We start from the raw sequence: 16,657 nt of genomic DNA, 5'->3' as shown, positions 1-16,657 counted from the left end.
CGGGTCTTAATCGTACGCTCTCCAACCTTAATCCCATATCGATTGCTGATGATATCTGCAATAGCACGAGGATTTGTGCCAGTTTGGTATAGGTTAGAGATCTCTGCCTGAAAAGGCTCAAGATTTATAGATGGCCGAGGCATTCTGTAGTCTTATTTAAACAAATAGGAGATTATATTAAGAATTAAAAGAGATATTAAGGCAAAGCTTACAAGGTAGGCGGTTGATTAGGCGGTATACGCTTGATTACGTGTAATAAGAGTTATTGCCCTTTTGTTCGAACAGTATGCCGTACTTTTTACTCAATCCCCCGATAAGACCTGCCAAAGCTTTGCTTGCTTCAAGTCAATCGCTCTTCTCCTCTATCAACCACTTCTTCGCCCCTCCATTCCTCTCCCCTCTCATGTCGTCGCCCGCCCGCCGGCCCTGGCTCGTCTCTCTCTCCTCCCGGCGATGCCAACTGCTCCCTTCATCTTAAGCCTAGTCGTCGTCTTGCGTCATTCCCCTAGTCTGTCCACCAGCAGCGCGAGGAGAAGCCCTCACTAGCTCGCTAGCTCAATTACGCCAGCCGATTGCAAATCCACCCGCTTGCATCCCTATTATTCGCACTCCGGCCAGCATGGGTGTTTTGGGGCGGCGGCACCGCGCAGACTCGCAGGCCTCGCATAATCCGCAGCCAATCTCCAGCGACAATGTCAATGTTGCTACTCCAGAGACCCTCGTGGAGCCGAGCAGTCTTCCCCGCGTGCTGGAGTCGGAGCCGGTCGTCTCTGGTGGCATGAGTTATAGGACGCCGAGTCGGTCGTTTTACCATCGGTCTTTTCATAATGCTTCTGGTACGTACTCTTCAATTGACGACCTTCGTCGGTCCTCTTGTTTTCATCCATTGGCTGGCTGGTAACTCACTGATTAAGGTCTAGATCCGGCGCACTACTCTTCTCATGGCCTTCGAGAACAATCTGCTGAATTGGCTTCCCTCGCCCTGTCCCAGGAACCGAGAGAGCTCCCCGCTGCTATGGATATTTTTCGACCAACGGATGGAACGGCTGAGTCCGATGCATCGATGCCGTCGGACTCGCTGCTGTCGAGCTCAAGTATACCAGGCAGAGACGACTATGGGCAGTCACCGAACGTGCATTCTGGAGGATCCTCGGTTTTGACGGCTATGATCCGTGACCCATCATCTAGCTTCATCAGGGATCGAAGGAGAAGCAGTAGTGCTCGGAGTGATTCGAGCGAGCATAGCCACATCACTGTCAGACCCACTTCGATCAATGCTGAAGAAGAGGGCCGGAGTACCGAGCAAACATCTCTGCTGGCTAAGCCGTCGGTGTCAAGATTAAGGAGCTATGGGGGAGTGAGTGATGTAGAGGGGCAGGTGTACGCTCCAAAGGAGACACCTGGTGCTTTACCAACTGCTCTCACTAAGATCTCGAATTCCTTTCGAGTGCTGGCTCGTCCGAAGTCATGGGATCGACGGACAGTGTGGCGACAGGGAGTTGTGCGCCCGTTGAGTTTACTGCCCTCGGTATTCCTTGGGCTGCTGCTGAATATTTTGGATGCTCTTTCATACGGTATGATCTTGTTCCCCTTAGGAGAGGCCGTATTCTCAGACTTGGGGTCGGATGGTATCTCCATGTTCTACGTCAGCACGATCATCGCACAGCTGGTCTTCTCTTGCGGAGGCTCCATCTTCCGTGGTGGAATAGGAAGCGAGATGATCGAAGTTGTTCCATTCTTCCATCAAATGGCGTTCACAATTCTAGCCCGCGTTGGAGAGGATAACCCGAAGTCGGTCCTAGCTACCACGATCCTCGCATTCTCAGTCAGCTCGATCCTTACTGGTCTGGTATTTTTCTTGATGGGAACCTGCAAGATTGGTTCCCTAATCGGATTCTTCCCCCGGCATATCCTCATCGGGTGCATTGGAGGAGTAGGCTTCTTCCTCATCCTGACCGGCTTGGAAGTGTCCGCTCGACTGCCTGGATCATTTGAGTTCAATATACCCACAGCTCAGAAGCTCTTTAATGTCGCTACTGTGCCTCTTTGGATAACGCCTTTAGCGCTCGCAATCGGCCTTCTTGTCCTCAAGCGTTTCGTCAGATCTAACTACCTTGTTGGTGCTTATTTCATTCTTGTGGCTTTGTTTTTCTATATTGTCAAGTTCATCGCGCATATACCCATGACTTCATTGCGGAATAGCGGTTGGGTCTTTGATGCTCCTTCGTCTTCAAATCCGTGGTATCACTTTTACACGCTTTATGGTGAGTCGGCCCTTCTACCCTATGGTATTTGTTGTCTAACTCTTGTCAGACTTTTCTGCCGTCGACTGGGCTGCGTTTGCAGATACTATCCCCGCCATGTTCGCACTGACGTTCTTCGGCATACTCCACGTCCCTATCAACGTTCCGGCTTTGGGCATCTCCATCGGCGAGGATAATCTGAACGTTGACCGAGAGCTGATTGCTCACGGTGTCACAAATGCCCTTTCGGGTTTTGCTGGCAGTATCCAGAATTACCTTGTTTACACCAACAGCTTGATGTTCATCGACAGCGGTGGTAACTCCCGTCTAGCGGGTATCATGCTGGCCATTGCTACTGCGGGCATCATGCTCGTTGGTCCTGTGATTGTTGGGTTCATTCCTGTTATGGTCGTGGGTGCTTTGATCTTCCTGCTGGGAATTGAGTTAATGGAGGAGGCTCTTGTTGATACGTGGGGAAAGTTGCATCGACATGAATATCTTACTGTTGTCATCATCGTCGCTACGATGGGTATTTGGGATTTCGTTGCCGGTATTTTGGTCGGTATCATCCTGGCTTGCTTGAGCTTCGTTGTTCAGACGTCACGAAAGTCCGCTATTCGTGCGACGTATTCGGGCAGAGTCGCTGGTTCTACTGTTCGCCGACCTCCTATCCAACACCGATACCTGAAAGAAGCCGGAAAGCAAACGCTCATTCTCAAGCTGGGTGGATATCTGTTCTTCGGTACCATCGTGGACGTTGAGAACACCATGCGCGGTCTGATCGAGGATGAAGCCTTCAGTCGACTTCCAATCAGGTTCATCATCCTGGACCTACACCGGGTCTATGGTATCGATTTCTCGGCAGCAGAGGCATTCACACGCATCAACCGCATCCTGAAGAAGCGAAATGTCCAGATGACCATCTCCGGCCTCGACGTAGAAGGCGACGTCGGCAAAAGCCTACAAAACGTCGGTCTTCTCGAACCCGAATTCGGCGTCCGCATCTTCGAAGACCTCAATTCTGCCCTGGAATACTGCGAAAATGACTACCTCAACGTCTTCTACAGCCACCGCGAAGCCTTCCTCCAGCGCAACCAACCCACCCCTCCGCAGTCCGCGGTCCAATCCGCCCTCCAATCCCAACACCAAAACCTCGACGTCCCACCAATCGACAACATGAACACCATCAACTCCCCACGCCAAACATACCTCCAACGCGCCGCAACAACAACACTCTCCGAAGACTCGACCGCCGTCCTCCTCCCCCCAGCCTGGTCTTCAATGCGACAACCCCTCCCCCTCCTCCTCCAAACCTTCCAGGGCCTCACATCCCGCAACGAAGACTTCTGGTTCCCCGCCTGCCCCTACTTCACGCGCTGCCACCACGACCCAGGCACAATCCTTTTCAACGAAGGCGATATCCCCGACGCATTCTACCTCCTTGAATCCGGGATGCTGCGCGCTGAATATGAGCTCCCGCAGGGACGGTACTTCGAGCTCATTGTTGCAGGGCGGCCATGCGGCGAGTTGCCGTTTTTCAGCGAGACGAGGAGAACTGCCACTGTGCGTGCTGAGCAGGAGTGTATTACTTGGGCCTTGAGCGCGGAGAAGTGGAAGGAATTAAGAGAGAATGAACCGGATGTCGCGAGGGAGTTGTTAACTGTTAGTTTGAAGTTGACGACGGAGAGGATGGATAGTATTACTTCGTGAGTTTTCCAGTTCAAGTGGGTTTATGAGGTTTGTTGTTAATGCTTTTGTCTTTCGCAGGTATGTTCTTACGACGGCGGCTTGATCTATTCTATGCTATATTACGATTTGCGATGAACTTAGGTGGAAAGAGAAAAGATGATACATTGAATCTTTATGAAGATAGATGGATATACAGACTGTGCTTTCTACCCTGTATACAACGAATCCATACTTGTCGATTCAACGAGATGACTTGGTTTAAAGTGGCCTCGAATCTTGATACGAAGTTCGAAGAGGGTGGGTGGTATCATAGTCAAACTATGAAGTGTGGACCCTGGACTGGACCGTGGAAGTCCAAATCATGTGTAATTATCAGTACATAACTACGGTACATATCAATCAGCACGAGTCATGAACCTGAAAAACGTGATGCGATGATGCAGAGATGGCCTTGATAAGTTGATAAGATGCAGTGATCAGCGATGATAGTCCGGACAAAAGCAAAAAAACCGTTTGATTGACGGGCTTGTCACCTCTGCTTATTTGGAGGTCTGGTTGACTTTCTGCCGTCTACAGAGTACAGAGGCAATTTACGGTCTCTGTGGGAGTTGTATGGTTGTTAGTAGGACATCGTGATTACATCTGTAGGCTATGTTGGTAGGTTCGTGCGAGACTGTTGCCAAGCTCGCGCTCTCCCCTTAACGGTTAGCAGCAAAACTGAGAATGGCTAGGACTAAGGCCTCGTCGCAAACCCGATTCAAAACCAGCTATCTGAGGATGCGAAGACGGCGAGATACGTATTTCGCGAATAGAATGATGGAATATAGCGTGATGATGATCTTGTTACAAAGTGTGAGTCCATGAGAAGGATGGTCAGGCGCCCGTTTGCCTCTTTCGATGGGATTGGAGAGGCTGGCAGGTATGGCCACTAATTAGGTCTCTTATCCCACGATAGCCGTTGCGCGGGCCGACCAAGTCCCTTAAGTGATGTTAATATAACCTATCAAGTCAGTCGTTATTGGATTTTGCTTGATGATTGAGGCTGGAAGTGCATGCGATGACGAAGTCACGGTACTTGGTGAGGGGTAGCTGATGTTTTGTTGCAGCTACAGCTGGCTCGGCAGCCAGAACTGGCTTAGAGCGGGACAGGAACTTGGTGGCCTGGCCTAAGGACGGGAGACGGGATAGTTCTGCAGGGAATCATGGGCCGTGGTACGATCTTAGACACAGGCGATTGATCATAGCGGGGCTTTTGTGATGACGGAGTGTCGCAGACTGGCAGGCATTGTTCTTGACATTTGCCGATAATAGATGGCAATATGGACTGGGCGCATTTGTTATTGCTCGAACTGCTGGCTTTCTGTACGTCGTCAGCTGCACAGATAGACGGTTATCTACATGATCTTCATGTACTCCGTGTTCGGAGAATGCAACTGCAGCCGCTGAGCCGACTCGCGACGTACAAACTTTGACCCCCGCGAGTCACGCTGGCGAACTTGGAGGCGACCTCAAATTTCAAATTCAGGGTAAGTGGAGCAGAACGTTGCGCATACAACTCCAGACGGGCAAGAGACCGAAAAACGTGCCCTGAGTTGGCGGGACAGAGACGGCCTGACTTGACGAAAATTTCCGATAGAAGTCGCGAAAGGAGAACTGAAGCCGGGAAGTGATGGACACGGCTCAAAAACGATCATCAGATCGACAGGGCCTTGATTGGTTGGTGTTCATCGCCATCAAAAGAGGCCAGAGACGAGACGGTGAGAATGGTGAAAAGGGGGTGGATCCTATCAGGGTGCACGATTTGGCAGGTTTCGGGCTTCTACTGCTATTGTGGTCTCGCGTGGCGCCAAAGCGATTCGAAGTGATCTGTATGAAACCGACGAGATTCATCAGGAATCGATATGGCGGCGTTCGTTGGTCGCTGGGTTGGCGCCCGTAGACCGTGTAGGCGCTGGTTAGAGCGTTGTTGTAGGGCTGGTGTCGCGACCTGCAGTTAGCAGCAGTGGGGCGCCGAAAGCCATGCTCTGGCCGGAGGACACCCGTGCGCGATAGACTATCAACCTTGGAAGCAGATGATTATTGAGGGGAGTTTGTTTTGTTTGAGAATAAGACGATGGCGTCAAGTGTCGCAAATTGAGGTCGTGGAGGGGGTGATTGGATGATGGTTGGCCAGCTGTCACGGCGAACTGGACGACCAGGATGGACAAGAAGATGTCATGGGATGTTTCGAGTCGAGTCGCGTGGTCTGAGAGGAGAGGAAGCTGAAGGACGACCGCGTGATTATGTAAGGCCCGTGACTAGCTGACTGCCCAATGTGGTTGGCTCGGCCTAGAACCATGGATGCCACCACTTAGCTGCCCATCGCCATACTCAGTTGCGCTTGTGCTGGAAAGAAAAGGAAAACTGGAAATCGGAAGCAGAAGTACCCCTGCAGGAGCTGCCAGAGCGACAGGGATCAGGCAGGAGAGAGAGCTCGAGCATTCTCAAGGACATCCCTGGGCATCAGTCGTAGTAGTTGTAGTCAAAGAACATGATGGTCGATGGGTCCCAACCGAATCCGTCATGAAAGCCTGGGACCCACAACAAGCACCTGGCTTTTTTTCTCAATATTCCTATCACAACACCAAACGACCTTGGAAATACGGCAATAATACCCTGCATCTGCTTGATCGCGCAAAATTAACCACGTAGTCTGGTACTTTGTCACTACGCGACTCAGTTTAATACACTCTAGTCCCAACCCGACACTCGGATCAAGATCAGGGCAGCTAACGGCTTGTCTGCAGGTCGCAGCCGGGTCGAGCTATGCGCACTAGCAGCTCTCCCTGACTCTGATCGCAAGGCCAGATGCCAGGTCGCACTGAAAATTTTCGCCATTTTGACGGTCCAGGAGAAAGAGGAGCAACTCTGTGCTCCCTGAGTTGCGCGCTGATTGGCAAAGGGCCCCTTTTTTGTAGCAAAGAAGATTAAAAGGACCAAATTAACCAGTGTTTAGCTTCCCATAGACTGCAGCTCCCTTCCCGAACGGGCGACCTGCCCACCCTCCTTTCGTGTCCTTTCGCAGTCTTGTCTAGCCGGAGAGAGCCCCTGCTCCTTCTTTTTCTTCCCTCTTCTCTGCTCTTCTTCCCTCTCTCTCTCTTCTTCTCTTCTCTCCCGCTTCATTCGCACAATCCCAGCTTCTTCCCCTCACCACCTTTGCCTTCGTTGTGATACCCGAGCTCCATCCCGGTTGCTCTTGTTTCTTTCTGTTGAGATACCCCCTTTGAGATACCCTGCTCGACCTAACTTTCGCCGAAGCCTTCTTTGCTTCTCTACGACTTTTCTAATCTCATCAATACCTTCTATAATTACTTTTTTAATCTACCACTACCGACACCATGTCTGAAGTCCAGAAGACGGTCGAGGAGACCCCCGTGGCCGCTGCCCCTGTTGCTCCTGCCACCGAGGCTCCCGCTACCACCACCGAGGCCCCCGCCGCTACTGAGGCCCCTGCTGTTGAAGCTCCCAAGGAGACCGCCGCTGAGACCACCGAGGCTGCTCCCGCCGCCGCTCCTGCTGCGGAGGAGGCCAAGCCTGAGGATGCCAAGTCTGAGGAGCCCAAGGAGGTCACTCCTGCCTCTGAGGGCACCCTTGGCTACAAGGCCCCTGGTCTTGTCAAGTGAGTAGCTCGATGCGCGCGCGGCACATTGATCATCAGCTAACGTTTGACTCTCATAGGTCCCTCCGCTTCTCCAAGCGTTTCTTCTACTTCAACGACGAGGCTGTTGAGGCTAAGCAGCTCTCCGTCTTCCGCGGCAACGAGAAGCCCGCTGTCGCCAACCCCATTGTTGCCTGGGCTAGCCAGACCGGCAAGGGTCTCCTCTTCTTCACCAAGCGTGCTGAGGACAAGGCCACACCCGCTGGTGTCATCAGCTTGGTGAGTGCAATCATATACAAACCATCATCACGATAGCTCAACTAACGACGAGTAGGCCGACATCTCTGATGTCACCAAGGAGGGCTCCAACGAGTTCCTGTTCAAGCTGAACGGCCACAAGCACACCTTCCAGGCTTCCAACACTGAGGAGCGTGACAGCTGGATTGCTGCCCTCGAGGCCAAGTCCACTGACGCCAAGGCTGAGAAGGATGCCATCACCTCCAGCGAGGGCTACAAGGCCGAGCTCGAGAAGCTGACCAAGCCCGTCGTTGCTGCCCCTGCCAAGCCCGCCGAGACCAAGGAGGAGGCTAAGGAGGAGGAGGACAAGAAGGAGGAAACCCCTGCTGCTGGTCCTGCCACTGCTACTGCCACCGCCACCGCTGGTGCTGCTGAGGAGAGCAAGGAGAAGGACACCAAGAGCCGCTCTCGTTCCCGCAAGAGGACTTCCATCTTCGGTTCTCTCCTAGGAAAGAAGGAAGAGCACGAGGAGAAGAAGGAGGAAAAGAAGGAAGAGAAGGAAGAGAAGAAGGAGGAGGAGGCTGTCAAGACTGAGGAGACCCAGCCTGTCGCTGAGCCCGCCGTCGCTGCTGCCGCTGCCGAGGCTGCTGCCCCTGCTGAGCCTGCTACCACTGAGCCTGCTGCTGCTCCTGCTGAGGCCGACAAGAAGGAAGAGGAGAAGAAGGAAGAGACCGAGGCCGCCCCCGTCAAGGCCAAGCGCAGCTCCATCTTCGGCAACTTCTTCCAGAAGGTCACCAGCCCCTCACAGGAGAAGACTGAGAAGGAGGCTGCCGCTCCTGCTGAGACCACTCCTGTCGCCAGCACTGCTCCCCAGCTCGACAACCCCGTTGAGGAGGCTGCTAAGCCCATCGAGCCCGAGAGCGTGACCGCTGCCCCCGAGGTCGAGGCCGCCAAGGAGACTCCTGCTGAGTCCCCCGCTGCTGAGACTCCCTCTGCCGCCAAGGACAAGCGCCGTACCTCTTTCTTCGGCAACTTCGGCAAGAAGAAGGGTGACTCTGACAACGAGGCTGAGGGTGAAGCCAAGCCCAAGAACAAGCTCGGTGGTCTCTTCCGCAAGCCCAGCAAGGCCGTGAAGTCCGAGACCAAGGAGACCTCCGAGGCTCCTGCCGAGCCCAAGACCGAGACTGTCGCTGAGGCTGCCCCCGCTGAGGAGGCCTCCAAGCCCGCTGAGACTCCTGCCGCCGAGGAGCCCAAGCCCGCCGCTACCCCCGCTCCTGCTCCCGTCCAGGCTGCTGCTTGAAGTAACCCCAGGGTAGTCGAATTTGAGAAATGGTGGGATAAGCGTTATGAGCTTTCCAACGCTGCCGCATCATGATCAGTCGCCTCTCTGTGAGACGAAGGAAAAGCAACTCAGAAACCGAAAAACGAACAAAATCTTTGCAACATCTTTATACTCGAATTTCCGCTAGCTTAATGTCGCCAGTGTCACTCCACTCATGTTGCCATGGCTTCCCTGGGAGCACGGTTCATTGGCTGGAGTGTCAATGATACCCTCTACTGCTTTGACGGTCGATTTTCGTGGCTGCCTTTTGTCGGGGGTCACAGTTCATTCCTTTCATGATATCCGATCTCTCAGGGGATACCCCTTTAGCCTGGGAGATCATGCGCCGTCCAACTAGATTGATACCACATGCCGTTTGTTATAGTTTGCTTTGTGACTTTGATTGCCGTTAGCCGTTTGATGCAATGTCGGTGGTAGCGGGTGAGGAGAAGGGTGATCTATTTGTTGAATTTTGCTTACTTTGGATCGTCGCTCTGCTCATTGACCCCATCATGGACACCGTGTTCTATAGACACGGTTGCTCCTCGATTGGCTCAACATAGGTAATAATTAATAGAATCAATGCATTATTTAGTGATTATGTCGTCTGTGATTGTAATGGATCTTGAACATACCCCGTACTTTGTACCGATTCTTAGCATGAACGACCGATCTAGATCAAGATGCAAGCCATGAAGAGCCGGTGTATCGTGGAACTTGGCCAGTGGGAATGTTTTCCGACGCTAACTTTTCAGTTCAATCGCGTCCACAGATCAACAGCAATGATTGTGTCGTCTTCAATATATTCTTCTTGTCACTATCAATTGGAAACGAGCGTTTGGAATTGAATAGGTTCAATTCTGAATTAGACAAGACGGCGCACGAGGCAGAAAGACCATCGCTTGACAGACCCTGAAGTGGACTGAATAGCGGAGCGCCTAAGCAACTCCGGCCTGTCTATAGCGTTCAATGGATCCGTGGATGGCTTACGGACACCGAGATTATTGTCTGCTCAAATTCTCCGAGAATTCTCCTGTCCATAAATTACTTTCATCCTGACTGTAAAAGCGCGATCTTCCAGGTCTACATAAAGACAATATATGTATACGGAGAAAAGCACGGAGATATGATATCAACCATCCATGCCTGCCGAACTCCCGATCACCACCATCAGCCGTAAACCAGCACAACGTAACACCCAATCAATCTGCAGGACTAGCGCGAGAAGAACGAAGGACAAAGTGCCCCGGCAGGTCAGATGAACCTGCTTCAGTCCAGTGTCGACGACTCGACGGAAGAATCCGGTTAGCGATTGAGTTCTGGAATGCAAAGGCACGCCCTTCGACGACGCCAACCAGGATAGTCCAGGCCGGCGGGGAGTCAATTGGGAAAATGATCTCCACCGCGCGGCAGACCAGACCAAGGTTTTTGCGTCTTTTGCGAGATTTGCTCTGCGGTTTTCTGGGCTGGTGCGAACTCTGCTGGCTGAATTATGGAACCGTTGATTCGGCCTGCGCCAGTGTGCGCGACCCTAGCAGAGTGCAAGGTGCACTTGGGGGGAACGGCGCAGAAGCCAGGAATTGGATTTGGGGCCGGCTGGGGCTGAGCCGCCTGTCTTACCCTGGCTGCCTGGAAGCACAGGGGGAACCTTCCTAAAGCATTCCCCGAGGAAGCCTGGGGAGGCTGTGAACTGTGAGGAGCGATTCGAGATGCAGATTTGCAGCGTGTAATTAGTCAATTGAGAGGCACGACGTCAAATGCGATGAGCCGAGTACGAGCGATGAGCCCCAGGCCTGCAGTGAATGGTTTCAATAAAGTGCAGATTGCGGTGGGTTTGTCATTCAAGATGCCCCCGGCGCCCCACTGGCGACGCAGACTGACCAATGACAGCTGCAACTGGCCCTATGACTCACACCTGCTGACCGTAAAAATGGCGCTTTCCCTGATGTGGTAAGCGGGACAGGCGGCCGGGCAGAACGGGCTGATTGGCTGACGAGGCCGGGTCGACCACGCACACAGGCCGGAGTTAAAAGGTGCCTGATGCCGTCGTTGCCTGGCGTCTTTCTTCTCTTTCTCTTCTTCTTTTTCTCCTCCATCTTCCCTCTTCCCACATCTTGACAAACAACCACATTGATTCTCCCATAACTCCATCCAGCCGGTAACCAGTACCGCCGCCACCATATCATCGCAATCTTCAACTAGCTTTTACTACCAACGTCCATTTCAAAATGGACTGCTAAGCGCACCCCCCGCCGCGTCGTCTTTCTCAAGCGAGACAGACATCATAGATCCTCTTCGGACTACGTTCTCAACTCCCCCCTCCAACATTCAACCAACCTCAGAGTCTCCTTTCCAGGATCCTCTGAACTTCAGCATCGCTTCGCGTAGCTCAAGTTCTTTCCCGAACTCTTTCACCACGTTCGACTCTCAGTCGTTCACCACGGATAACCTTCAGCAACCATGGCTTCCTTCACCCTTGCCCGCGCAGCCTTCGGCTCAGAATCTCAACAACAACAACAACAACAACAGCGACAACAACAACAGTCCGAACTCGCCTCACGAGGACTTCGTGCTCTATCCCGCTCCCAAGCCACAACCCAGGGATCAGCGTGCTCCAGCTCAGCCAACCCCTAGACAAATTGCCATACAGCGCTATTTGCTCCAAACAGGGCAACTTCCTCGCCGTCACTCTGTCAACTTGCAGCAACAACTTGCAGGTTCCCCAGTCCAGGTTCCTCGGTTAACCCGACTTGCTACGCAGTCTTCCGGGTATCCTCTGTCTTCCACTCTTCGGTCTAGTCCCTCTAGTCGGCAGCACTCCCTGCGCCGGTTCGCCGTCTCGAATTCTGCTCCTGCGGCTCCGAATTCTAATAATTATTATTATCGTCCACCTGTCCCTCTATACAACAGCACCACCAACTCGCCAATCCAGAACAACTTTGCACAATCAATAAATCACCGTCGCATCATGTCTACGGAAAACATCGCTCAAGGTAAGCTTGACTGCGCCGCTGAGTCAAGTGTCAACGCATATACTGACATGTGCGAACCAGATTTCTTCGACTTCGGGGCCGACGGCTTCGGTGACGAGTTCTCCCCAGACTTGTCCATGCTCTCTCCCAACGTCGTTCCTACTGGCGTCATGGCTTCCAAGGATGCGCAGGGAGACCTGCCTTCGGGCACCGTCTCGCCTAGCGATCTTTTCATGGATGCCTCGGCTCCTCCTTCGGCCTCGTTCACTGATTTGAGCACACCTTCTTTCTCACCCGGATGCTTCAGCCAAGACACCTCTCCAATGTTCGGCACTGACATGGATCTGGCTTCTGGTCATGAGCAGTGGGATTCCCTTTTCCCTACGGATGATGGAATGTCTATGCCCTTTGACCAGGCTGCCTTCGATGCTGCCGCTGCCTCTTTTGCCGATGTCAAGGCTGAGACTCCTGTCTCTCCCGCTGTGAAATCCGTCTCATCGCCTGCTCGCTCGCCCAACACTTCCCGTGGCTCAGTCGTCAAGCACTCGACTGTTGCCGGTGTCAACGCTCGACGAAGCAAGCCTCTTCCTCCTATCAAGTTCGATGAGTCTGACCCTGTTGCCGCCAAGCGTGCGCGAAACACTGAGGCTGCTCGCAAGTCTCGTGCTCGTAAGCTTGAGCGCCAGGGCGTCATGGAGCAGCGTATCTCTGCGCTCCAGAAGGAGCTTGAAGAGGCTCGACAGCTTGCTGAGTTCTGGAAGTCTCAGGCCCAGAGCCTTGGAGCTTAAAAATTCCAAAAAAAAAAAAGTTTTTGCTATTTCAGTCATGACATGTTTCTCCTAACGATTGTGCTCCCTTGTTCCTGACGCTGTTGTCTACTGTTTTTGTTTATCAACAAACTCACTTGAGTGCGACCTGTGGTGGGCGAGGGCGAAGTGGCCTTTCGTCTCATCTACGTTGAGAGTACCAGCCAGTTTCCTTTTTATTATTTTCTCTGCAACGGTCGCCTGGCGATGACGCTCTCAACAAGATAAAAGTTTCCTTACTGGTGGTGCCTATGGCTCGCCTCGATGTTTCAGTTCAGTTCTCATTCTCGATTCACTTCTCTTCATTGAATCCATGCGACTCTATCTCCATGGTCATATTGTGTTTCTATTACTTCTGTCCTTACTGTGTTGGCCGGTTCTGATGTCTCCCACTGGGATCGACTCGTGGCCCTCGCGCTTGTACGCCGTGTTTTTTGAATTAATTGTCTGTATTAAATTGTCTCTATTAATCCAGACTGTCACTCGCTACTTCTCCTTTCTCATAAGTAAACGTAGTAAACATCTGGAATAACCCGTCTTCCATCGTAACCAAGCAGCCTCATGCACTCTTGAATCCCGACCCTTGAACAAACCCAAAGGCCAAGGGCAAAATCACCCACCCTGCTACGTCGTCTCACGCCTCGCCCTTCCTTCTGCAGTGATAACGCGCAAAGCAAAAGCAGGATTTGACGCGCACGGCCCTTCATCCTTCCAATATCCAATTCCCTTCGCAGGATCTCCGTCTGTAACCGTTGCACTCACTCCGCTGCGGTCTGCTAGTGCTGCAAGCCTGCACCCTGCACAGCTGACGTCTGCCGTCTGCGTCGCCAGCGCATCAATCTCCACTTCCACTTCCAGCCTCCAGGCCCCAGTCGCAAGATCGATCGAGATTCGAGAATCGAGGCTCTTGATTTTCGCAAGAGCCGCATCAGCCGCATTGTGACTTGGCCACTGGCGGCGTTGGGCGCGGCGCTCGTGCCGGGCGATCCTGGTTTCGATCACAATGAGAGCCGAAGTTCTTGCCTTTTGTCTTGGGTAGTTTATCGCATTCAAAGGACTGTGATGCTGTTGGATGGGTGGCTGCGGAGTGTAGGTCTAGTGGGTTCGCCCGGGTCTGAGACCGAGTTGTCCTGGCTGGCGTTCGCGGGGTTTGTGATTGTTGTACGGAGGATGGTGTATTTGGGTCATCTTGTGGCTAGTATACGCTGTTCTGTCTTTTTACGTGCCTGGTCTTTGATTACTTGGGTCACTATCTGCCTTCTCGGGCAATAAGGGGAGGTGACGGAGGGTCCTAAGCTGGGGAAAATATATCTTGGTGGAGGTTTTGACTCATGGCGCTCAGAGCGTATAAACCATATAATTCTAGGTCTATGTACGGGGACGATAAGATATATATTGAGATTTTGAGGAAAGCACTGAGGCTATGGGTATGGGCTGGGGTAGATAACAGCTCAGACTTGCCTTTCTGAATATACCTCATAGTGCCCCTGATCTTTCGCACTTCCAAATCCAAGATTCCCCGTTCTATAAGACATCCGGTCCACGACCACGACTCCGTCTGAATCTAACATCAAAGGCATGTACCAGCTCACCCGCCGAAACGGGAGGCGGTTGCAGTCACGATCGATGCTAGACGGATACTAGATGGAGCGGATATATGTTGGACCAGTTGCGGCGGAAGCGAGGTGGACAAGGGAAGGTTGAGAGGGGGGTGCTCGGAAGTATCTGATCCGTGTTTTGTCATCATCGCTGTTTGGACATGTTGGTTTGGGAGGAATAAACGACTTGTAGTTCAACTCAAGGCATCTGTGCCTTTGACTTTGCCTGTTTCCATCTTCGCCGTCCGGGAACCGAACTGAATAGCCCGTTTCTTCTCGCGCGAGACATTCTCCAAGCCAAGTTTGAGTGCTAGCAAGCGGAGAGCTTTCTTCTCAATGTCGATACCGGTATCTTCTGGTGGAAACTTGGGGACACCAAAGCCGCATTTCTCCCAGACAGGCGTCTGCACCACCCAAGCAACAAAATCCTCGTCTAGGAACGGGAAGCGCGCTTCGCGACCCCAATGTGCGATAACTCGGTTGTCACGGCCAAGATTACGCTTACCGAGACGGCTGACGTCGAGATCAATTTCGTCAATGAGACCTGGGAACCCGTTGCGCGAAAAAGCTATACCGTGCCTTGCGTATCCTGCAAAGAGCTCGTCTGCCCCGAGGCCAGACAGGAGGACCCGAGCAGGCGTTTTGTACTGGTAGGGTTTGGAATCAGGACGCTGGCTGTCGATCGCTGTACCTTGACCGCGAGCGGCGAAGTATAGGGCGCACGCGATTGAAAGATCCATCTCGGTGTTGTGTGGACGCATTAGACGCTTCACAGTATCGCGATGTGTCACGGTGACAACGTACGGAATGTCGATAGCAACAAACCGCCAGTTCCGTGTAGGGCATATCCGCTGGAGTTCTGCAAATGCTGCCCTTCCAGTGATACGGTCAGGGCAACCTTCATATGCAGAAGAGAGTTGCTCGCCTCCTTTGCCCGCTGCAGCTACCACTCGTGGGTTCTCAAAAGCCACATTCAGGAGGTCGATGGTCTCGCCAGAATCCAATATCTCATGGGAGAGCCTGGCGAGTAGGGTGCAATCAAGGCCACCAGAAAACAACACGGCGATCTTGACGTTGCTGTCTCCTGCACCTGGAGGCTCGCGTACGTTTTGGATTCTCAACGCGAGCGACTGACGGAGCCTGTCCTCCAGCTCACTGAGGACGGATGATGTAGTGGTTAGTGGCGGGGGAGTGCCTTCCGGGATTGCCTTGTTCATTGGAGGAATGGGACTTATCTAAAAATTCGATCAGTGGCCTGGGAACTAACAAGGGCATTCAGGCGGGCCGTACCATATGATGCGATGGCAAGACCTCGTTGCTCCATGGTATCCTCGTTATGTTTTTGGCGTCAAAGCGAAGAAGACCGGCAACCGGAAGGGATTCGAGGTCCACGTTAGGAGCATCCTGGAATTCAACCATGTAGATGCCGTCCGCCTCGACCTCTTGGAAGGTAGAAGGCGAAGACTCATCACCCAGGCTGCAAAGCGTGAAGTTTCCTGCATCATCGATACCCCAGAGGAGAGAACGTCTTCCCAGACAATCTCTTCCAAAGTAGAGTTTGAAGTTGACTGCATCATAGAAGACGAACGCAAAGGGCCCGGTAATCTTGCTGATGGCGTCTGCCACTTTCTGGGCAGCATTGGAAACACCGGTGTAGTCTCCTGAAAGGTAGTCCTGTGTGATAGCCTGTAGTAGATGGATGAAGACAATCTCCGTATCATTTCTCTCCGGTATGGCTTGTCCATCAATCTTCCAGGCGTCTCCGTTCCAGGCAAAGATAGACCCTGTCCTGCCAGTATCGGTAAGCGGCTGGCGAACGACATCGTCTCCTCTCATAGAGAGAACAGTGCTCGCAAAAGAGAGCCATATGCGGCCATCCCCTTCGTGATTAAACAGATTGAGGCTTGCACCTCGCACTCCAATGCTGTACGAACCCTCATCTGGGCCTCGTTTTGTCAACAGATAGTGAAGGTCTCCATCTAGATGCACGGGATTCTCCGCTGCAGTCAGCGAGAAGAAAATGCCGCACATGCTCTCTTTTCTCTGGGTTCCATAAGGATCAACTTCGGACGGAGCAACAACAAAGGAAGAAGGCAGGAAGGGAAAACAATAAATTGTCAAAAGACAGCCGGAAGGCGGGGGAACGATGATCCC

At 52.6% G+C, this 16,657-nt stretch overlaps 6 protein-coding genes across 6 annotated transcripts; 5 read left to right on the top strand and 1 right to left on the bottom strand.

The window, feature by feature from the left end:
- The first annotated feature begins 270 nt into the window (after positions 1-270).
- BDV14DRAFT_184693 (sulfate transporter family protein) lies at positions 271-4,689 on the top strand. Its single transcript, XM_073770555.1, has 3 exons — positions 271-836; positions 915-2,264; positions 2,314-4,689. The coding sequence occupies exons 1-3, from the start codon at positions 620-622 to the stop codon at positions 3,951-3,953; spliced, it is 3,207 nt and encodes a 1,068-aa protein (XP_073622436.1). The 5' UTR covers positions 271-619; the 3' UTR covers positions 3,954-4,689.
- A 2,513-nt stretch (positions 4,690-7,202) lies between these two features.
- Positions 7,203-9,212, top strand: BDV14DRAFT_11066 (uncharacterized protein). Its single transcript, XM_073765668.1, has 4 exons — positions 7,203-7,590; positions 7,650-7,848; positions 7,904-8,940; positions 9,020-9,212. The coding sequence occupies exons 1-4, from the start codon at positions 7,310-7,312 to the stop codon at positions 9,120-9,122; spliced, it is 1,620 nt and encodes a 539-aa protein (XP_073622435.1). The 5' UTR covers positions 7,203-7,309; the 3' UTR covers positions 9,123-9,212.
- Positions 9,213-10,201: 989 nt separating this feature from the next.
- On the top strand, positions 10,202-11,058 carry BDV14DRAFT_184686 (uncharacterized protein). Its single transcript, XM_073770554.1, has one exon. The coding sequence runs from the start codon at positions 10,520-10,522 to the stop codon at positions 10,781-10,783; it is 264 nt and encodes an 87-aa protein (XP_073622434.1). The 5' UTR covers positions 10,202-10,519; the 3' UTR covers positions 10,784-11,058.
- cpcA (amino acid starvation-responsive transcription factor GCN4) lies at positions 10,974-13,052 on the top strand (the record flags this gene model as incomplete). The annotated part of the gene is made up of 2 exons (XM_073775007.1): positions 10,974-11,051; positions 11,283-13,052. 2 exons carry the CDS (start codon positions 10,974-10,976, stop codon positions 12,885-12,887), a joined length of 1,683 nt encoding a protein of 560 aa, XP_073622433.1. The 3' UTR covers positions 12,888-13,052.
- Positions 12,841-13,394, top strand: BDV14DRAFT_184683 (uncharacterized protein; the record flags this gene model as incomplete). The annotated part of the gene is made up of 1 exon (XM_073770553.1): positions 12,841-13,394. A coding segment is annotated over exon 1 (174 nt), but the record flags the coding sequence as incomplete, so codon positions are not given.
- Positions 13,395-14,136: 742 nt separating this feature from the next.
- On the bottom strand, positions 14,137-16,574 carry BDV14DRAFT_184679 (asparagine synthetase domain-containing protein). Its single transcript, XM_073770552.1, has 2 exons — positions 15,794-16,574; positions 14,137-15,738 (listed from the first exon to the last, which is right to left on the bottom strand). The coding sequence occupies exons 1-2, from the start codon at positions 16,532-16,534 to the stop codon at positions 14,698-14,700; spliced, it is 1,782 nt and encodes a 593-aa protein (XP_073622431.1). The 5' UTR covers positions 16,535-16,574; the 3' UTR covers positions 14,137-14,697.
- Positions 16,575-16,657: the final 83 nt, after the last annotated feature.

The sequence above is a fragment of the Aspergillus stella-maris genome (assembly GCF_047715825.1).
Source record: "Aspergillus stella-maris strain CBS 113639 unplaced genomic scaffold BDV14scaffold_102, whole genome shotgun sequence".
Lineage (NCBI taxonomy): Eukaryota > Fungi > Ascomycota > Eurotiomycetes > Eurotiales > Aspergillaceae > Aspergillus > Aspergillus stella-maris.
This window is presented reverse-complemented; position numbering and strand designations above follow the sequence as displayed.

Bases quoted from the DNA above. Each gene is read 5' to 3' on its own strand.
- BDV14DRAFT_184693 (XM_073770555.1), top strand. From the start codon at position 620: ATGGGTGTTTTGGGGCGGCGGCACCGCGCAGACTCGCAGGCCTCGCAT. The intron at 837-914 runs GTACGTACTCTT...TCACTGATTAAG, and splicing joins GTCTTTTCATAATGCTTCTG to GTCTAGATCCGGCGCACTAC. The intron at 2,265-2,313 runs GTGAGTCGGCCC...AACTCTTGTCAG, and splicing joins TCACTTTTACACGCTTTATG to ACTTTTCTGCCGTCGACTGG.
- BDV14DRAFT_11066 (XM_073765668.1), top strand. From the start codon at position 7,310: ATGTCTGAAGTCCAGAAGACGGTCGAGGAGACCCCCGTGGCCGCTGCC. The intron at 7,591-7,649 runs GTGAGTAGCTCG...TGACTCTCATAG, and splicing joins AAGGCCCCTGGTCTTGTCAA to GTCCCTCCGCTTCTCCAAGC. The intron at 7,849-7,903 runs GTGAGTGCAATC...AACGACGAGTAG, and splicing joins CCGCTGGTGTCATCAGCTTG to GCCGACATCTCTGATGTCAC.
- BDV14DRAFT_184686 (XM_073770554.1), top strand. From the start codon at position 10,520: ATGATCTCCACCGCGCGGCAGACCAGACCAAGGTTTTTGCGTCTTTTG.
- BDV14DRAFT_184679 (XM_073770552.1), bottom strand. From the start codon at position 16,534: ATGTGCGGCATTTTCTTCTCGCTGACTGCAGCGGAGAATCCCGTGCAT. The intron at 15,739-15,793 runs GTACGGCCCGCC...TCGAATTTTTAG, and splicing joins TCTTGCCATCGCATCATATG to ATAAGTCCCATTCCTCCAAT.